General features: G+C 53.8%; 2 protein-coding genes across 2 annotated transcripts in view; both read right to left on the bottom strand.

The window, feature by feature from the left end:
- The window catches only part of ATP6V1B1 (ATPase H+ transporting V1 subunit B1), a 29,323-nt gene extending 15,853 nt beyond the window's left edge, over nucleotides 1–13,470 (bottom strand). The window contains exons 1-2 of the mRNA XM_059187995.1: nucleotides 13,241–13,470; nucleotides 7,203–7,258 (exon numbers count right to left, since the gene is read on the bottom strand). Coding sequence (XP_059043978.1) covers nucleotides 7,203–7,258; nucleotides 13,241–13,358 — 174 coding nt within the window. The 5' untranslated portion in view covers nucleotides 13,359–13,470. The remainder of the gene's footprint in view (nucleotides 1–7,202; nucleotides 7,259–13,240) is intronic.
- Nucleotides 13,471–15,215: 1,745 nt separating this feature from the next.
- Nucleotides 15,216–21,530, bottom strand: part of VAX2 (ventral anterior homeobox 2) — a 28,550-nt gene continuing 22,235 nt past the window's right edge. The window contains exon 3 of the mRNA XM_059133927.1: nucleotides 15,216–15,951. Coding sequence (XP_058989910.1) covers nucleotides 15,508–15,951 — 444 coding nt within the window. The 3' untranslated portion in view covers nucleotides 15,216–15,507. The remainder of the gene's footprint in view (nucleotides 15,952–21,530) is intronic.

Here is a 21,530-nt window from a genome sequence, read left to right as displayed (position 1 = left end):
GGATAACTTACCCTTAAAAGATCTAGGCAAAAATTATGTGTGCGCGCCCTCGCGCACACACACACACACATACACACACGTAGAGCAAAAGACAGAACAAATGGAGTAAAATGTTAACAACTGTGTATATAGACGTTCCTGATACTATTTTTATTTTTGTGAGTTTTTATAAATTTGAAATTGTTTCAAAATCACAAGTAAAATTAAAGCGTCCCAATGGAAAAAGAGGCAGAATTCCCTTCATTTCGGATGATACTGTATATCTAGAAAAACCCAAGAGGCTCTCTAGTTAAAAAATGAAACCCCCAGAATTAATGAGAGAAGTTGGAAGCTGTATACAAGGTAAATACATAAAAATCAATCTTTTTACCATTGTGTGTCAATATACTTTAGTTTTAAAAAAAATCCTTTTTTCCTATTCCAGCCATAAACGGATAAGGAACTGGAGAAAAATGTTCAATCCACAATAGGGTCCAAACCCACACAATATCTGGAAATAAATTTGGCAAGAGAGGTACAAGAGAATAATAAAATCTTGGTGAAGGACATCGAACAAGCCCTGAACAAATGGAGAACAATACTATTGTCCAAGACAGAATGACTCACTGTCATAAAAATATCAATCTTTTTCAAAAGTATATAAATTATATGCATTCCCAATGGATTCTTGTTTCTTCTAGAATTTAATAAAATCATTTTAAAAATTCATTTAAGTGTCTGACAATATCCAAAAATAGTTGTGGAAAAGATCATAGTGGAGAACTTGCCTTAGCAGACGTGAAAACGTGCTCTGGGGGTGGGGGGTGGGAGGTTGGGTGAGCCTGGTGGTGGGTATTATGGAGGGCACGTATTGCATGGAGCACTGGGTGTGGTGCATAAACAGTGAATTCTGGAACACTAAAAAGAAATTTTAAAAATAAACAAAAAGTTTTAAAAAAGTGAAAAATGAAAGAAATTATCTGGGATAATTCAGAGATCGGATTTAGATCAACATGTGTTAACTTTTATTTGTATGAATTATAGTACTATATTAGCTATTAAAAAAAAAAAAAGTGCTCTGAAGCTACGGAAGTCACAGGGTTAAGTGTCGGGGTGGGGAAGACGGACAGATCCGAGTGGGGCAGATCCGAGTCCAGAAACAGATCCCAGGTTTTAGAAGACTGTTGTAGAACAAACAGGGCACATTACTTCACAGGGAAAAATGGAATTTACTGAATAAATGGTACCAACAGAACCGGTATCTACTTAGAAGATACCCACATCATAAACACACATATGTTCCAGGAATATGTAAAACCTTTACATATAAAGCTAAGATGAACAAAATACTAGAAGAGCCTTTCTTCTTCCCTATTCTTACCTTTTCAAGAAAAGCTGGGCAAGAGAGATGTCTTTGAGTAAGGTAAGAAATCTGGAAGCCATAAATGTAAAAATAGAGATACTTGACCCTAGGGACTCCTGGGTGGCTCAGTGGGTTAAGCAGTTAAGCACCTGCCTTCCACCTCAGTTATGGTCCCAGAGTCCTGGGATCGAGCCCCACATCGGGGCTCTCTCTCTCTCCCTGCTCATGCTGTCTCTTGTGCGCGCTCTCTCTTTCTCAGATAAATAAATAAAATCTTAATTTAAAAAATGCAAACAGTAAACAAGGAGCTTCCATAACTCAAAAGGCCAATCTCAATATGTAGGAAGATGTCATCAAGGAGAAAGTGAAATCCAAACAGATAAAAAGACTCTCATATATAAATTAAAAAAAATATATAGTATTATTCTCATTGATTGGACAGGCAAAATTCCAAGACAGAACATGTTGGGGGCTGGCACGGATGCTGGAAAGTGGGTCCTCTAGCACAGGGGAGACAGGAATGTGAATCCCCACAATCCTGCTGAGCTGGCAATGTGATCCCCAAATCTTCAGTATCTATTTAAAAATCTATTTTTTAAAGATCTTATTTATTAATTTGACAGAGAGAGACACAGCAAGAGAGGGAACACAAGCAAGGGGAGTGGGAGGGGGAGAGGCAGGCTCCCCGAGGAGCAGAGAGCCTATTGTGTGGCTTGATTCCAGGACCCTGAGATCATGACCTGAGACAAGGCAGACGCCTAAGGGCTGAGCCACGCAGGTGCCCCTAAAATCTATTTTTAAATCAATATACATTTCGAAGCAGCAATTTCATTTTGGGGGATCTACCTTACAGCAATCAAGGCACCAGTCCGAAAGGGATGTGTTTAGCTGTACTATCTGTAATAGCAAAGCCTGGAAACACACGGAACGTCTGCCACTGAGTCCATCACGGAACGTCCAGGCTCCGGGCTGCTCTCAGGAAGGACGCTACTGACACCGGGGGAATCCCTGACATGTTTTTAAGAGACGGACACCAACATAAAGCGCCAACGTGCATGCTATTTGCCTCTTAGCAGCAGAATCTTCACCTTGGTTGTCTCAAGAAGCTGGGGATAAAAGAGGATAGGGACAGTTAACTTTTCTTTTCTCTCACCGCTTACAAGCAGCATGTTTTTTATTTTTGGTTTATTATTTATTTATTTATTTATTTTTGTAATTAAAAAGTAATTGGGGATGTTCAAGTGCTGTGCGACTGGTCATCACCATCCTAACTATATTAAATCCCCCGCTCGACCTAACATAGGGACCTTAAGGGTTGGGTGGAGTGGGTGGCTCAATTTCCTAAAGGGGTGTGAGGAGGCGGGGCACCCCTGCGGGCCTGGGAGGGTGGAACTTGAGACCGGAGCGTTTGCTGCTTTGACGGTCACTGGAGGAAGCTCCCGATCGGGCCCCTCCTCGTCCTGCGACGCGGACGCCAGGAAAGCGACCTCGTTCTCCCCCAAACCACCCACCCCTAGGAGTGGGGCTGCTGGGAGAGCAGGGCTCGCCCCGGGAGGAAGGCGCGGAGGTCGGCGGGCAGCTCCGATCCAGCGGTCTTTGGCTTGTCAACCACAAGAGGGCGCCCAAGAGCCAGGGCTGGGACGCCCCGGGACGGACGTTAACTCACGTCCTGGTTTTCCAAGGCTGTTCTGTGAGTCAGTCTCCGTTCGAGGCAGCCTTGCCTGCTGGGATGTTAACCTCTGGAGGAAAACTACCTGGCAGAGGGCAGGCCAAGGCGGGCCCAAAAGAAAGGAGGCCACGAGCCCGATAAATAACCAGACAGCCAGGTGATAATAAGTCATCCCTGTTCATGTGGGTTTATGAGAGTGAGGGACGGCAGAGGAGAGGAGAACAGAGAGGGGCGGTGTCCTGTGTGTCCCTGAGAGATGACATCCATGAAATAAGAGGAAACGAACTGTAGGGAGCAGAAAGACTGCAGTCAGACACCGGGAAGAATGGTCAGGACCATCACACCCCGTCATGGAGGATGTGGTCCGGAATCCTCTAGGAAGAGAATACCAGGCTCCACAGTGTGTGTCTGCCTGAGTTATTTGTGGTGGGCAGGGGTGGTCACAGCCCGTTAGAACAGGGGAGGGCAGGGGGAGGATTCCAGGGTATGATGATGACCTTTTACTCAAAGGAGCCCCATTTCAGAGCCTGATTCTCTCAACTCCCACTCTGGGTCCCTAGGAAGACTGGGGGGGGGGGGGGATGGTTTAAGGCCATCTTCATCCTCTGCTGGGGATTCTGCTGAGTTCTCAGCCATCCAGGGCTCAGGCAGAGAGGAGCTGCTGCCCACACTCCTGCACTCCTCAAAATGGGAAGTTCTTAGCAAGCCTGGCAAGACTTGTTTGAGAAAGCCCTGGCCTTGAATCCTTTCCTTCTGACGATGTCCAGGGCAGTTTGGGAAAAGCCCTCTTTGGAAACTGTCTTCAGAGCTGATACACATACTTCTGAAAGCTTTTTCCTTTACAAGTTGGGAAGTAGCCACAGACATTTGGAACCAAGTCTGGTGGATGAGGCTTTCTTCAAATCTCAATAAAGATTGGTCTGCATCAAAACACAGCAGTTGGAAGATTTCTAGAGCACTGAATCGTCTAACGTGGTCCCCAGCCAAGCAGCAGCAGCAGCAGTACCTGGGAACTTGTCAGAAATGCAGATTCTTGGGCCTTAACCTCAGACTGCTGAATCAGAACTTTGGGTTGGGACCCAAAGAATCATTCCAAGGGATTCTCATGCATGCTCAAGTTCAAAAACCACTGCTCTAGTAAAATCACTTTAATGAAACCCAGACAGGTGGCTGTCCGCTAACCTGACTCCTCTTTAAGGCTTGCACAACCTGTGTGTGACTGTTTGAGATCAGGGCTAGGAGTGTGGATGTTTAGTAATCTGGGGAGGGGGGTGCTTTTTAAAGTCTACACTCAGGGGTTTAGCCTTTAGGATTTTTTAGTTTCCACTCAGACCTCCAAAAATCAGATGAAAACTGTGGAAGCTAACTCTAGTAAAATGCACAGGCACATGGATACACGACTTCAAAGGTTTGCGTACAATTTCAAGGCCCTTATTCCCTGGGCTGAGATCTACACAAAATTCTTCCCCCCACAAGCATTTTTCCTTTTGAGAAGGATGGAAGCCTAAGTGTCATCGCAGGCGTGGTTCGATTTGGGCAGCAGGTGGCGCTGCAGAGGAGGAATTGTGGCATTTTGCCCAAGGAAATGGGAAAGGGGAAGGGGGTGCAGAACCCAAAGAGGGGTATATAAAGCTGTCTTCTCCATCTCCTGAACTTATGAGACTATATATAACTGCTTCTTTTTCTTCCCTCTGCAAGTCCAGGGTCCTCTGGGTGTCTCCATCACCCACTTACTCTGTTCTAAGAGTTACAGATGTATGTAACAGTCACAGATCTGGGGATCTATCTCGTTTCCTAGTCTAGCCCCATTTAACGGTAGGGAGAGCGGATGACTGTACAGGTACTGACTCTCCGTACCATGCGAGGGGGCAGCAGATGGCACCAACTGCCTAATCAGGCGTATCAGCATTTCTGCCTCTCAGGCAGAGCTAGGGCTACCGTTCTCAAGGAGGAATAATAAAAATAACATTTATCTGATTTGATCCTCACAACAACTCTCTGACCATTTACTAGATGAGGAAACCACCATTCACAAGCCGAAACAGATGCTTCTGGAAACTTCAGGGAGCATCACATCACCCTGAAGGGCTTTTAGAGACTGATTTCTGCATCCCCCCGCCCCCAACACCTCAGAGTTTCTGATCCTGTCAGTCTGGGGTAGGAGCTTGAGAATCCATATTTCTTTCTTTCTTTTTTTTTTTTTTAAGAGTATTTATTTATTTATTTGGCAGACAGAGATTACAAGTAGGCAGAGAGGCAGGCAGAGAGAGAGGGAGAAGCAGGCTCCCTGCTGAGCAGAGAGCCCGATGTGGGGCTCGATCCCAGGACCCTGGAATCATGACCTGAGCCAAAGGCAGAGGCTTTAACCCACTGAGCCACCCAGGTGCCTCCAGAATCTGTATTTCTAACAAGTCCTCAGGTAGTACTGATGCTGCTGATCTCGAATTGACAGGTAGCTAGTAGGAAGGGTGGGCTAGGGAGTCTGAGTCAGACTGCGAGGGGGGGGCGCCCCACCGTCACATGCACACACATAAGCACTCCATCACACTCCCTCCCACAGCCTCCCCAAGGTTAGTGGGTCAGATGGGAAGGTCTGAAAAACAAAAACCAAAAACCAAAAAACAGGGAGGTCTGTATGAACTCGGAATCCGGTTTCCGGGAATGAGAGGGTCAGATTTAGTTATTCTAAAACTTACTCATTCATGCCTCTCATTCATGTACTCACCCTTCCTTTGAGCAAACTGAGCACCCGCAATGGACTGGGTGCAGGGTGGGGCTCCAGGGACATAGGAGTAATGTGCAATGGGAGGGACACTGTGGAGGCAGTGAGAGGACATGTGGCCGGGTGGTGCTCAATTGGCTTGACAGAGCTGCCCAGGGGACAGTACGAAGAGGGAGAGGAGGCACAGGCTCATTGCCCGGGGACCTGGGCGAGACATCTAGAAGTGACCTCTCAGCCAGTCCTAGGGGTAAGTCAGAGGAAGGTATGGGGGAAAGGTAGCTGGAGAGGCAGAGGGAAGATATGAGCAAAGGCCTAAAGACATCAAATGGCAGCTCCATGCAGAGAGGAGGGGAAGTGGCCTGAGAGCGGAGCGGTGTGCAGGAGCCCTGACAGAATGTAGGGCCTGTAAGGTGAAGGCATTGGGAGTTCTAGAGGAGTCTGAAGCAGGGAGATGAAGGGGTTCAGGCTGCAAGGGGAAACATGGGGGACAGGAGGGCCCCACGCTGGGGGCTCGGAGGCCATGGCCAAATCAGGGAGTGCTGGGGTGGGAGACTGCTCAAAGATCATTGGCAATGAGGGACTGGGCAGGAAAGGATGACTCCAGGGTGGCACCAGTTTCCCAGTCTGGGGTGGGTGACATGCAGTGGGAGACTGGGAACTGTTTGGTGGAAAGGGGACAGCAGAGTGATCTCATACCTTGACAGGGCCCTTGATGGGTTAAGAATCCCCAACCCCCGGGCACCTGGGTGGCTCAGTCTTAGTTAAGCGCCTGCCTTTGGCTCAGGTCATGCTCCCAGGGTCCTGGGATCAAGCCCCATATCGGGCTCCCTGCTTGGCTTCTCCCGCTCCTGCTTCCCCCTAGCTTGTGTTTCCTCTCTCGCTATCGCTGTCTGTCATAAATAAATAAAATCTTAAAATAAATAAATAAAATCTTAATAAATAAATAAAATAAACAAATAAAATCTTAAAAAAAAAAAAAATCCCCAACCCCAGATTCAAAACGCTGTCTGTCTCTGCCAGGGTCTTGCCATTCCCCGGGGGACACAAAGGAGCCAACATCCCATTTCCTTCTGGGAGACCCACTTTATGTCCCACTCACAGCACAGCTGGTTCCCAGGCTGAGATATTCCAAAAGCCTCTGAAAACCTTGAGCTCTGGACAAGAGTTAGCTGGCATTGCCCCTCTGCCTTCTGTTCCTTTGAAAGGATGCAGCTGATGGAAGCAAGGTCAACACAACCATCACACTGCCAAAGGAAGAGGCACGACAGCCTAGCTCCTTGGCAGTAGGTGTGGGTCCCTGAAGGCCCAGAGAGGGAATGGGGGTGCACTGAAAATGCAGGAAGGGAAACCAGGGTGGCTGGGGAGAGAGCTGGGGAGGAAGAATGTGGGGGCGGGTGACAGGGAATTAGAAGGGACAAGCGGGCCCACAGGATTTGGCCTTGGGGCCTGGGAAGAAATAGAAGTCTTACCTTGACCTGGTCCAGCACCACCAGGGGCCCATTGACGCTGCACACAGTCCTGTAGGCTGGGGGGAGGGGTGGAGGTGGGTGAGGGTCTCACACCCAGGCGCGCACACACACACACACACACACACACACACAGAGGCATCCTCTGCTTTCCCTCCCTGTGTGCACCACCCCCACCCCCTTCCCAGTCTGGGCTGTCAGGGTCATTAGCTGTGACAGGGCCAGCCACCATTGCTGTAAGGGTCATGCCCCTGCCCGCAGGGCCCCCCGCTGGCTTGGACACCTGCAGGAGGCTGGGGGAGGGCCAGGGCAAGGGCAGAGGCCCCTCAGAGTCCTCTCCTCCCCCTCAGCCATCCAGAAGTCTTTCTTATCTTGAGGCTGCTTCCCCTCCGGCCTCAGCCCCCATCCTACCCACCCCCTCCTCTCTGACCCACAGCATTTTCCAAAAGCTTCTGGCCCCCAGCTAGAGAGGATGAGTGAACTGCCCTCTGTGGCCCTCTGGGATCACTCGACACTGACTGAGCACTGTGCCTGCGCGCCTGCGCACACGTGCACCTGTACGCCCGTGCACCTGTGCGCCTGCGTGGGGGTGGTGGGGGCTGGTGCAGGCACTGATGAGAAGAATCAACCAGGGTCCCTGCCTTGTCATGAGGCCTTGCCAGGGAGGGTCCTGGACAACCTGGGCTCCCTGGATGCCTGTGGGGGAGGGGAAAGAATGACAAAGAAGGAGGAAGAAGAGGAACATCCCAGTCCTAGTGGCTGGAGAAAACCAAAAATGGGGACATGAGCTCAGCTTACAGGGAGCCTCTAACTCCAGTGTTGGGGACCCCAATAGGAGAGCCACAGACAGCCAGACAGGAAGCCTATCTCGCTTCTGCTGGAGGCTAGCTGGGAACCCCTGGGGTTTTCCCTCACCCATGACCCTGGGATATACATCTCTTCCCTGTGAAGCACCAGTGGGACAGCTGAGATGAGGGACCCTGGCGAGGCAGGATGGTCAGAGTGTCTGTAAGGTCATGGGAGCACTCACAGTTTGGAAGAACCCTGTTCTAACCCTCTTCTCAAAAGGGGAGTAGAATGGGGGTGAAAAACCTATTCCAGGGTCACCCAGCATGCTCGTGGCAGAGCTGGGGCTGGGATCCCAGTCTGTGCTTCCCATCAGACCACACTGGCTCCCAGCCACTTGCCCTCATGCTTCTGTGCAAGCCCGGTGCCAAGTCACCAAGTCACCCCACACCAAGAGAAACTCAATGTCCCCAGCTCAAGCCCTCCCCAGTCTGGGGCTCAGTGGTCACACTGGGACTTGGGCTAGGGAGACCAGCTGGGCAAGGCTCTTCTGAGCTTAGAGACTGCTAGGAAAACTCAAGAACAGGAGGGCACGAGAAGACCCTTTCTTTTGGGCTTGGCCCTGGAGTGGCGGGAACTCCTTCAGCTTCCTCTGGAAGAGGGGAGAAAGGATCCAACCTTTCCTCTTAGACCCACCTTTCCTGGCCCCAGGGTCCAGGCTCCAGGATGACTGCTGTCTAGGGGAAATGGCCAATGCCTCCTCCTCTGTTGGCCCTCCCATCAAGCAAGCTCTGGTATCTCCCATCTTACTTTTTTAAAAAGATCTTATTTATTTGAGAGAGACTGAGCAAGCAGCAGAGCACATGAGCAGGGGGAGAAGTAGAAGGAGAGAGAAGCAGACTCCCCTGGGGGCAGGAAGCCCAAGTCGGAACTCAATCCCAGGACTGTGGGATCATGCTTGGAGCCCAAGGCAGATGCTTTTAACCGACTGAGCCACCCAGGTGCCCCTGGAATCTCCCATCTCAAGAACCACTGCTCGGCCCCAGTCCCTGCACTGCTGGGTGACCCTCACAGCCCAACTTCTGGCTCCATTGCTGACTTTCTTCGCCCACCTTTCTCCCTCCTCCTGCATTATCCAGTGAGGCTTCTCTCTAGGCCACCCCAAGGGACCAGGCAGAGCAGACCAGAGCCTGATTTTAGAAAGCCCTGGGAAGAGCTGGCCTCCCGTTGGCCCTATAGCGAAAATACCAGACTGGCCCAAAGGGCTGAGATGGCTGAAGCAACTTGCAGAGTGGGTGGGCTGGGATGGGGAGGGGCTCAAGGTCCACAAAGCCCCAGGGAACTCTTTCCAATTCTGCCTCTGAGTCTAGTCTTTCAACTTCCTCCCTTCCATTTCACAGCTTCTTTCTGGGAAACCAGTCTGGTGGAAATCCCCACAGAGCTACCTCGGGGAGGGCACCTGAGGTAGGGAAAGCAGTGGTAAGCAGCTGGGAGCAGCTCAGAGGGCCCTTGGGTTGGGTGCCCAGTGTGTGGTCTGTAAGCCCCCAGCTCATCCCACCAGCCTCGGCCATAAACCAGCTTACTGGGTTTCCAGAGGCACTGGTCTCGAGCTCTCTCTTGGGGTTTCTAAATGCTTGCTAGGTGAGTCCACCCTCCACAGGCTGGGCCCTTTGGCTGCAGAAAAGCCACTCTGGCTGTTCAGCATGGCTTTTCATATCCCACAACACCCAGTCCCTAACTTAGTTCTACAGCTCCCTGGCTCTGCTCCCCACTGAAGTCCCACAGCCCTCAGGGGACACCCTGGATAGAGGGTGTCCTCTTCTCCAGCCTGTGGTCCTTAATGAGATGGGTCATGTCTCTGCCCTCAGACCAGAGCTCTGTTGCCTCCCAGGTCAGACTGGAGCCTATCTTTCCTTAGAGGCTGTCTAGTCTGGACACAGCCAAAGTGGGGGCCAGGCCAATGGTGTCCTTGACAGAAGCTGGGTTTTTTGTGTGTACCCACTCCCAGCTGATTGTGGACCACGGAGGCCCAGAGGTTGGCTGATTTCTCCTGGGGCACACCACACATCAGACAGCATCCTGTGGCACTGCCCCCAGCCTTGGCACCTACTTCTCAACCTTGGTGAGGTGCAAGGGGGTGGGTAGTGCTGGAGGCAGGGGGCTGGCCCGGAAGACCTCTGAGGGGCACTCCCTCAATAGGCCTTCCTGAGACTTTGCAGAAACTCCCTCCCTCCACTCTTCCCCTCCCCTTCTCCATTGTCTTAGCTGACACTTCGGGTAGCACTTAGGGCCACAGGCTTGGAGCCCCTCCCTGCCCCCATCTCCCCTCGGCCTTCCCGGTCAAAGGCTCAGCGGGGCTCCGTGCAGCCCACTAATTAGGGCCAGCCCAGCCACACCTGCAGCGTCCTGGGAGAGGGCTGAGCCAGTCGCCCAGGCGTGAGGCTGGGGTGGGGGCAAGCCCAGGGCAGCAGGTCCCGAACCTCCTCCCTGATCCCCTCCTGAGGGATTAGCAGAAGGAGGGCAAGGGGCTGGAAGCCCAGGCTTCTTAGAATCAGTCCAGGACCAGCCAGGTGGAACTCTTTCAGTGTGACCTCTCTGGCCTTTCCGTTGAGGAAACTGAGTCAGGCGGCAAAGCTGGAGGTTTGGCACTCCAGCCTCTGGGTGATCTGACCCGGCTCTACCCCTCCAGCTGGGCTGACAGCCTGTGGGTCCAAGCTTTGCTCCTGCGGCACCCTGCCCCCCTGCTTCCCCCCACGCCCCCAGGCCCTGCCTAGCATCTTCTGCCCCATGCAACAGGAAAATAATCCTTGCCACCTCCTCCCCTTGGGGAAAGAGCTCTAGCTCTCAGGGAGGCAAATGGTCCCTTCTGAACCAGGGCACATATTGTTGGGATTCCCTTCCCATTCAAGTCTACCCTGCCCCCACCTTTCTGGCTCATTCCCTCAGCCACTGCAGTGGAATCACCCTTAAGGCCTCAGGCCTGTTGGTCCCTCTCCTCCTCCAGGAAGCCTTCTCTTGGACTCACCACACCCATGGCCGAGGAAGCCCTGAGGCTGGAAGCCAGTTGCCCCATCCCTGTCCTTCTGGTCCCCCACCTTTCCTCCTAGGCTCCTTCTATCTTTACATAAAGTTCTACTGCCCAGAAATCCAGAGTCCTCTGGGGTCAGAGGCCAGGCTGGGGGAGATGGGCAGAGAGACACAGGAGACCTGCCTCAGTGACCTGAGCGAACAGCTATAGTTCTGCACAAGCCCTCTCCCCCCCCCCCCCACACCCTCCTCCTCCAATCCCCCTCCACAACCTTCAGGCAGGAAACCCCTTAGGCCCCAGAGGAGAAGGGGGATGGGAATTGGAGAAAGCTGTGGTCACAGAAGCACACTGAGGAATCAGATCTGATCCTGGGTTGGGGAGGCTGTCGGTGGGGCAGGGGCTGGCCCCTGGGGGGTACCCTATAGGACACTGGTGTGCAGCCTTTGTCACTGCAGGTACAGTGCAGGAACAACTTTAATGCTGGTGGGGAGAAGAGCCAGTGGGGTGGAGGGTGGAGGGGCTCCCCCTCAGCAGAACCTTGTCTCCAGGTCAGCTGTTGGGTGTGACACATTCACCTGGGTGGGGGCCCCGTGAAGGGACACACAAACAGACACCGAGGGTACTGCCACCCCTGGGTCCCAGCCTGGGTCACATCTCCTGGGTGTTTCTCTGTACCAGGCCTTGTTGACTCTAAATAAGGTGCAGGCCGGAGGGAACCGGCTGGAGGGAGCCCTGGGGTGAGGTGGCACCTGTCAGGGTCCCTGGGAAGGCACCCTGCAAGGAAGGGTAGTTGGGGGAGGAGCTCAGATCTCCACCAGACCTGGGCTCCGGACCCAAGTGGGGGGGCCGGCTGGGGTATTTTCCGGCCTTCATGACCCCTGCTTTGCCCCAGGGGGTATCAAGGCCTCAGCGCTTCCCAGTTCCTGGGTGCCTCCACAGGGCTGGGCCTGCAGGGCCTCCTTGCTAAATCTGGCCCCGCTCAGTTTCTCCTCTGCAGGAATGTGCTCCACCCCTCAGTGCCTGCCTCAGGCCCTTGGAGGTGCCTGCACACCCCCTGCTGTGTTCCTCCGCATGGGGCCTAACTACACTGCACTTGGTCTGTTCTGGGTGGCTGCCAGCCCCATTCTACGCAGACCTGGCTGCCCCGTCGGGCGGCTCCTCCCCCTGCGGCCTGGGTAACAGCAGACAGAGGGCGGGAGGCTGTGCTGGGCCAGCTTCTCTGTTCACATGCCCTGGCCCTGGCGGGAGCCTCCAGCTCTCCGTGGCCCATCCTGGCCAAGCCGGTTTATGCCAGTGAGCTGGGCTGTCTGAGAACCTGAGAATTGGAGAATGACCTTGGCAAGGAGAGATGTAGTCGGTACCCCCATTGGTCCTCAGAGCCTTACTGGTTTCTGTGTCCCAGATATCTGGACACACCTCGGGGTGGCCCCCTCTGAGTCCTGCAAGGGCATACACTGGGCTGTCCCTACACAGACATTTGACATCACCTGCCCATGTACCCACATTCTCCCCATGAGCACGCACACGCGTGCGCGGACCCACACGTTCGCGCTGAACCCACAAGCGTGCACACACACTGTCCCACATTTCCTCACTCTGATCACACCCATCTGCAAGTGGTCACACACATATTTACGCCCATCCCCACCTAAGTGAAGGTGGGAGCACACAAGTACCCAGGCACGCGCCTTGCCCTGGGTTAGACTCACAGACACCTTCCCCAAAATGCACGCATGACATGTACCTGCAGACACAACACGTAGTGGCACATATGTCCCCACCGCGAGAAAGCACACACAGCCTGCCCTGCCACACACATTCCCTGAGAACACCTGATGGTACATTTCCTTGTGCTGAATGTCCTGGTGCACACGCACAACGCCCCCCCCCCAACACACACCGATTCACACAAAGCATGTATCACAAACACACACTCTTGGGGCAGTGGGGAGCTCTCTCTGGACTTGGGGTCTCAGTACAGGGTAAGGGAGATGACTGAGAGGTTCCTGCAAGTTTCCTGCCTTCTCCTGTTGAGTAGCCTGGGCTGGGGACCCCATCCCCCACCTGCAGAGATGGTCCCTTGTCGGGGGCAGCCCATGGTGTCACTCTGTTGGACCGAGAGCCCCCTAGATCTTCCTCTGCCTCAGATCCTCCTCTTTCCCTGAGCCTAAAAAGCAGAACCACCCAGCAGCGCCCACCCCCATCCCCCTGAGGGGATTGTACTCACTGACACGGGGGTGGGTGATGTAGTTTCTGGTGACCGCTTGCATATGTTCTCGGGCTGTGCCCAGGTCACAGCCACTGCCAGGGACTCCCCCGGGCCTACTGTCTACCCTCATGGCCATGGCGAGGCGGCTGGCTGGGAGCTGAGGACAGGAGCCTGCTGTGGCGAATGCAACACTTGAGGCCCAGCTAGAGCTGGAGGAGCTGGAGAGGGCGGCTCAGACCGCCCCAGAGGCCACCCCTCCCCTCACCAGTCCCCTCCTCCCTGAGTTGACTGTAAACAGGGAAACCGGCCTCTGGTCCAGAAGCTCTTCCGGATCTGGGAGGGGATGTAAGCCAATGGCCAGCAGCAGCTGCCAGGAGGGTAGCAGTGCAGGGGTATGGCTGGCCTTCTAACCTCTGAATCTGGGTGTCCGTTTGCCCCCAGTCTGTGGCCAGTGTGAACTCCGCTCTTCCCCTTGCTCCAGATCACATCTCCTCCTGGTCTCCACACCACATGCACTTTCTGGCAGGCTGCTCTCTCCACACATCTCTTCCTCACTGTCTCCCCATTCTTGTGCCAGCTTCAGGGCCACCTCCTACAGGAAGCCTTCCCTGCGTTCACCACTCATCTGGTGTCTTTCCTTTGTCATGCCCTTTTGGAGAATTGTCTCTTATCACTGCCCCTAGACTCTGAGCCTCCAGAGAGCTGAGTTTGTGTCTCCTCCATCAGACTTTGGTCTCTTTAAGTCTTTCTGTCTCATAATACTGAGAGCTTTCTGGAAGCCGGGGCAAGTCTCCCTCCATTCATTCCTAGGACTGTCTTACCTTTTTATATTTTACCTGCTCAGTGTCATGCCACAGACCTATCCTGACATTTTTCAGCTCAGAGCAGAACGTACAAATGGAGGAATCCTCCTGGTATCTAGTGGCTTAAAGAGTCATGGGGTCACAGGCCTGCTGGACAAGTGAAGGTGGTCATGAGGTAGTGGCTCAATCCACTGAACGGAAGGTTTGCCCTGGTCACTCCCATGTTTCATTCCAGACTCAGGATGTCCAGCTGGCAAACTGTACCGCCAACGCAGAGGGAAGGGAGGAAGTTCGGTTGTCTGGGGACCCCTGTCCGGGTGACTCAGGCCAGCCAATCCGAAACCAAAATATGTCTTCCCCAGAGCAGACTGGGGCAGACCGTGCTTAGCTTTTCTTCCCCAAAGGTTAAAATCTCACCTCCAACCTCTGGCCTGAGGACCCACTTTGGGTCCCTGGTCCCTCTCTCAGAATTTCCATTCTTTCAACATCTCCTGGGGGTATGTGTGTGGTGGGGTACTTTGCAGAGGGGACCTTTGTGGTCATTGGCAACCCTGCAACCGGACTGCAGTGTGGTAGTTCCACAAAGCTCACCTAGGGGATACAATGACAGGTAACCATGCCCACACAGTACCCACATCCATTTCCTGCTCCCAGTAGCAAACTTCGCTTATGGAAAATGCAACTACTGGGGGACACAGGGCGAAGGATACAAAGATTTCTTTGCAACCTGCTATAAATCCACAGCCACTGCCAAACAAAAAGTTAAACACAAGCGTCTTACTTGAAGAAAAAGACCGTGGTGACCGTGGGGGTGGTGACTGTGGGGGTCGTGCACTCTGGGGCACGTGGGATCTTGCCTGGTTTTACCCTGTCTAACACTCTGGATCCTGATTCCGCCTTTCACTGTTTACCCCTCTTGGGGACTTAACATTTCCACCTCTTAGGTATTTCTGCTTCATGGAGGAGCTTACAAAGAGCAATGTTTAACCAACCAATGCGTCAGTGTTGCCTTCTCGGGCTTTGGAATGCCCACGTGGGAGCTCTAATTGGGAGTAGGCCTGCGGTGCCTGTCCTCCCACACGTGTGGTACCTGATCCTTCCCTTAACTGTGAACATGGGTCCAGCTTCCACTGCTCCGCCCCCCCCCCCCCGTTAGAGCTCCCCAGGCTCAGCCCATTCTTCTTCCCAGTGAGAAGGAAAGAAGGGATTGAGGGCAGCGGTGGTGCTGTGGGGGCTCCGTTTCCCTTCTTGTCATTGTTTTTCTTTTATTTCCGTGAGAGGCACACACACGCACACTACACTCACACACACAAGCTGCGGGACCAAGGCGTTCCGGTGGACAGTCTCTGAGCTGGGGGGCTGGCGGGGCCAGACGTGTGCTGCCCCCGCGCTCTGGGAGCCGGGCTCCGGGGCAGCCCACGGGGCAGGGCAGGCAGGGACGGTGCCGTGCTTGGGGACTCAGTGTCACAGGGTGGTGGAGGCTTAAACATTGGCTTTCTTGCCACCTCCAGGGCTGCCCCCTCTCCTTTCCAGCCGGCTGTAGGGCTCAAAGGCTGAGGAGCTGAGTTCATAGCAGGCGGGCAGGTCCAGGACAGGAGCCGTGGAAAAGCAGAGCGCTGGTGGAGGGGGTGGCCGTGGCGGGGACGCCGAAGCCGAGGCCGAGGTCAATGGGTTGAGGCACGGGGAGGAGTTCCTGGGGTCACCCAGCGAGGTGGCCCTGTGGCCGGCAGGTGGGCCCAGTGGGCCAGGGGTCAGCGCCAGGAGGCTTGGGGCCCTGGGCACGGACAGCAGCCGGCCCTGCTCCAGCAGCCGCAGGATGTTGGAGGTGGCAAAGGCCTCGGAAGCCAAGGAGGACGCCCGCTTCTCCAGGTCTCTGCTCTGGTCTTTCTTCTGCTTGGTGCGGCGGTTCTGGAACCAGACCTTCACCTTGGGGCAGAGGGTAGGGAGGGGTGCCAGAAAGGGAGAGGGGACAGGTGAAGCAAAGAGGGGGTTGGTGGGAGGAGAGAAGGAGAGGGAGGACATGGAGGGCCAGGGAGTGGGGAGCGGGGGGCAAGGGTGGAGCACAAGGGGGAGAGAAGAGCATCCAGAATGTCACTAAGGTCTTCCCACACCAGCCTGCTCGGGGTGAACCAGTAAGGGACCCACCCTCCAGATCATGGACATGGGGTGTGATCTAGAAGGTGGACACAGACTCCCAGTAGGCAGCATCTGTGGCCATCGGCATGGCCCAAGAAGGGGCCCGGGGAAGCATGGGGTCCCAGGCAGGGATCAGCTGCCAAGTGTGAGGACCATCCCACTGCTCCTGGTCTCGACCCCCACACTGCCTCTGAAGGGAGCTTTCTGTCCCCATCTGTGTGAACCTTTCTGCAGCCACCTCCCCCCTCATGCCCTATAAAGGCCGCCAGGCTTCCTAAGGCAACACCAGGTGTGACAGCATACAGAAGACTGCCAAGGGGGCTTCCAAGGGCCACACACTCAAACCTGGGGACGAAGAGGTGCCAAGTCCTCCACATCTAAGTGCAGCCACCAAAAGAAGGGCAGAGAGAGGGGCGCCTGGGTGGCTCAGTTGGTTGAGCGGCTCAGGTCATGATCCCGAACTTCCAGGAGCAAGTCTTGCATCGGGCTCCCAGCTCCTTGGGGAGTCTGCTTCTCCCTCTGACCTTCTCCTCTCTCATGCTCTCTCTCTCACTCATTCTCCCTCAAATAAATAAATAAAATCTTTTTTAAAGGGGGGGGGCAGAGAGAGCCCCTTTCTCCAGGTCTAGGTCTAGGAGAGGAGGCAGGAACAGCATCTCCCACCACCCAACACCTTTGCTCCAGGCCCCGTTCTAGTCTGTAGAAGAAAGTGGAGGCTGGGAGCGAAGCTCAGTGGTCAGCCCTCATGGTGCCGGGATTTCCTCCCCACTGTGAGAAGGAGAGGGTGTGCCCCTCACGGGGAGGGGCCAGGAGCACGGAAGAATCATTTGTAGGGACTGGAAGGGCCTGAGAGGAGAGTCTGAACTCCTTCCCCAGCCGGAACGCTTGTCAACCCAGCACGGCTGCGCCCAGATTTGTGGCCCAGGAGTGCAAAGGCTGTGCTTGCTTCTGGCCTGGAAGTTTCAGAGGCTGGCAGCTGCCTGGGGCGGTGTGTGCCCGCAGGACAAGGTGGGGGGGCACCGAGAGGAGGGTGCAAGAGAAAAAGGATGGGGTGGCCTTGCTGGTGGACTCCAGCTTTGCGAGGGTGTAAGGGAGGCCAGCCACTCCTGTGGCTCTGGGGAAGGAGCCCAGAGGCAAGAAAGAGGAGGCAGGAATGGGAGGGCTGGCTGGGTGAGGATGAGGGCCCAGTGGAGGCCCCCTGGGGCGATGCCTGGAGACCCCACCTCCTAGGAGCAACCACCCCTCTAGCGCCCCCAATGGTGAGTCAGACCTGTTCTGAGTCAGGAAGGGGAGGAAGAAGAGATCTGAAATAGACAGGAGTCTGGTGTTTTAAATTGGACCGGACTGAGTTTCAGTGATAGAAATAACCAGAAGGTTATGGGATGTACTTGAGATTGAGGGATTCCTTCCTTCATTCATTCACTCAATCATTCATTCAGTGGCTATGTACTGAGTGCCTACTACCTGCTGGGCGGTGCCCTCGACGTGGGGGGGCGGGGAATGAGCAGGGATGAAAGCAGAGCAAATCCTTGGTGCGGAGGGGACAGCACCGAGGGAGAGCCGGAGACGAAGAAGGGCAAAGGACAACAGCGTGACTGGCAGGGGGCGTGAAGGGCTTTGGGCAGTGTCCCTCAAATTATTCGTGCTGAGGAACCGCCTTAAAGTTTCCAGTCTGTTGTGGACCAATGTTTTTGTCAAATACAATTAAAACGAATTACACTTACTTTGTGCCCCTGACGCGTCCTGGACAGGGAACAGTTTGCGGGGGACGCCAGCCCTGAGAACCGCACTTGGAGAGACACTGGTTTGGGCAAAGGCTGCAGGATGGAGGGGGAGAGGGAGGGGAGGGGACTAGCTCATTACTTCGTGGGTGGCAAACACGGCCTCTCTGAAGAGGTGACATGTGAAGGAGATAGCAGTAAGGGAAGGTCAAGGGCATTCGACTAAGTATGGCTGAAGGAAGCCACTGGAAAGAAAACCTTCCTGAGTTTGTCGCTCCCTGGAACTCCACGAAAGGGTCCCTCCAGACCCTTGGGGAAGTGGCTCTTGTAGGACCGAGGTACCACCCCAAGAATGCCCCAGCTCAGTTTCTCATCTCAAAAATGGGAACAAAAGGGCGCCTGGGTGGCTCAGAGGGTTAAGCCGCTGCCTTCGGCTCAGGTCATGATCTCAGGGTCCTGGGATCGAGGCCTGCATCGGGCTCTCTGCTCAGCGGGGAGCCTGCTTCCTGCTTCCTCCTCTTTCTCTGCCTGCCTCTCTGCCTGCCTGTGATCTCTGTCTGTCAAATAAATAAATAAAATCTTTAAAAAATAAAAAAATGAGGACAAAAATACCTGGGCTGTTGCAGGGATCAGATAAGAAAGTCCATGTAGATGGCTCCGCATGGTGCCTGGCCTACCCAGAATGTGAGCTCCTGGCTCTGAACTAGGGGGAGAGGACAGACCCAGAAGTCAGGATTCCTGTCCTGGGGAAGCTGAGGGTCCAGGGGGAGGGTGGCCCTGACCCACTCCTGGCAGCAAAGGGAGTGCCAATAACAAGAATGTGATCCATGAGGAATGACAAAGCTTGGGTGGGTTGGGAGGGGAGCAGGGAGAGGGACATGTGCGTTGGCCCCAGGTCTGGGAAGTCTCCTGGGGAAGAGGGAAGGGGGGGCGGGGCTGGGGTCTGGCATGCCCATTTCTTGGGCCCTTATGAGCCACATCAGGGGCTGTCAATCCCTGAGATTACCTGGAGTCATTTTCTAGCAAAGCTGGATGCCCCTGCCTCATCCCAGCTCAGAATCTCTACAGGGGGAGGCCTAGGCATCCATATTTTTAAAAACTTTCTGGATGTGATTCTGGTGTGTGAACTGGGGTAGAAGACGCTGGAGCTGCAAAGGTGGGGGTGAGGCTCCAGGCCCATCTACTTCCTATCATCAGTCCCACGGTCCCTAAAGGGCCAATTTGTAAGGCTCAGCAAACAAGTAAGAGACAGGCTCACAGCCTCTGGGCTCGTCCCCCCCCCTTTCCTCTAGGAAGCTTTCAATCCCACCACCAGGGCCACCCTCTCTCAGGGGTAAATCTGGGTACAGATCCTTTAAGGCCCAATTCGATGGCATACTGGATGGGCCTGGATCCTGTGCAGAAGCATACTTCCTGATGCTGGCCTCCCCTTGCTTTCTTGGTGCCCTGCTGTGTCTCCCTGCAGGCTGCCATCCTGCCTCCTCCCTCTCCTGGTTCCCCTGGAACTCAGTGAATGCTTGGGGCCCTCTTACCTGCAAGGGACCACAGGGCGAGTCAGTAAGTCGGTGAGTCACACACGAGGGGAGGGGCGTGGTTTCTTTTCTTTTTTTTTTTTTTCTTTTTTTAAGATTTTATTTATTTGTTAGCGAGCGAGCGAGCTCAGGCAGACAGTGGTAGGCAGAGGCAGAGGGAGAAGCAGGTTCCCTGCCAAGCAAGGAGCCCGATGTGGGACTTGATCCCAGGACGTTGGGATCATGACCTGAGCCGAAGGCAGCCGCTTAACCAACTGAGCCACCGAGGCGTCCCTAGGGGCGTGGTTTCTAGCCGGCTGCCAGGACTAGGGAGATGTCTTCTGGGAGATCATCTGTCCCCCTTTCTGGGCTCATGGTTGGCCTTAAACCCCAAGCCTCACTGTGGATTTGGAAATGGCATTGATCTTTAAGAGGCTGCCTCCTGGGGTTCCTGGCTGGCTCAGTGGGTTAAAGCTCTGCCTTTGGCTCAGGTCATGATCTCAGAGTCCTAGGATTGAGCCCCACATCAGCTCTCTGCTCAGTGGGGAGCCTGCTTCCCCTTCTCTCTCTCCGCCTGCCTCTCTGCCTACTTGTGATCTCTGTCTGTCAAGTAAATCAATCAATCAATCTTTAAATTAAAAAAAAAAGAAGAAGAAGAGGCTGCTTCCTGTGACTGTGGGCCCAAACCTATTAACAGTACTTGCATATCTGCAATGGCCCTGGTTTTTGTAACCTGGAAATTACCCCCTACTCTGCGGTTCTGGATGAAGTCATCTGGGGCAGAGGTGATGGGTATGGGTCTGAGGTAACTGTCGAGGAGCCAGAGCTGCTCTTATCCAAGCTAAGTGATGACCAAGTCAGTATTGGGATGTGGCCCTTTGTCTTCAGCCTCCAGCCTGTGTGGGGCCCTGGCCTTGAAAAAGTCCCCCAGGTCAGCCGAGTGAGGGGGGTCCTGGAGCTAGCCTCCCACCTTCCTTTTCTCCAAAGCCACGTCTTTTCTTGTTTCCGGCTCTGCCTCTAGTCATTCATTCATACAACACATAAACAGCAAGCATCCAGCCCATGTCGGCATTGCCAGGTGCTGAGGAAACAGGAATACCTAAAACTCACCCACTTACCTCTCAGACACCAGTCGCAGGGCAAATGGACAGGTCAAGAGTTACAGGTAAGAGTTACAAGACAGTAGATGTTTTGGTAGAACTAGCAAACAAGACAGTGAAGATCTTGGGGTCAGACAGACCCGGATTCAACTCCGGCCTCTCCTTGATTAGTGAGAATGGCATGGGGGCAAGTTACTTAAACTCTCTGGTCCTCAGTTTCCTTATCTTTAAAATGGGATTGTAATAATGCTTCCTCATAGGTTTGGGGTGATAACTCAACGAGCTAACACTAGTGAATTCAGTAAAGTGTCTGGCAGGTGCTGAAGTCTTTCCAGCAGTGTGGTACCACATCATTTGAAAAATACAGAGGTTGTTAGGTCTTCCCTAGAAATTCTAACTTGGAACCTGTGGGCTGAGCATGGAATCTGAGCAAGGAATCTGCATTTTAATGAGGACTTCAGGGGTTCTCCACAAAGGTGGTCTGCAGACCACACTTTGAGAAACACTGGTTTAACCAAGCACCATATGTTCTCCTTGAAATGAAGCATGGGGACGAAGCGTATCAGGGGGTTTCTAAACATAGCAAGAACTGAGCTAAGTGGGACCATCCTAGTTCTCTGATGTGGGGAAGAGCACATGTCGCTTTGGGGAGCTGGGGAGAGGTGATTCTGATGGTTCCAAGAAATAGCTCTTTCTGAGACCCCCACCTGCTCTCCAGCCGTCAGGGTCTCGGCAAGGCCAGGGCCAGAGGTCACTTGTGTCCTGCCTGGTTCACTGTCCCTACATCTGAAGAATGCCTCAGCCTGCAGAACTCTGTAGGCAGGTGGAGAGGGAAGGCTTCGCTGTTCTGTCCACCAGGTCCTATAAAGGGGCTCTCATTAAAAGTGCAGACAACCTACCTGGCATATAGAGGTTAAGGAGGAGATAGGGAATGAGAACGGGCCCTGAGTAAAACTCGCCCATGCTCTCTCTCTGCCTGAATTAGGACCCTCCTGATACCCAGGAAGAGGGCAAAGATGCTTGTTGGCAGGAGGAAG

This window comes from Mustela lutreola, chromosome 9 (assembly GCF_030435805.1).
Source record: "Mustela lutreola isolate mMusLut2 chromosome 9, mMusLut2.pri, whole genome shotgun sequence".
Lineage (NCBI taxonomy): Eukaryota > Metazoa > Chordata > Mammalia > Carnivora > Mustelidae > Mustela > Mustela lutreola.
This window is presented reverse-complemented; position numbering and strand designations above follow the sequence as displayed.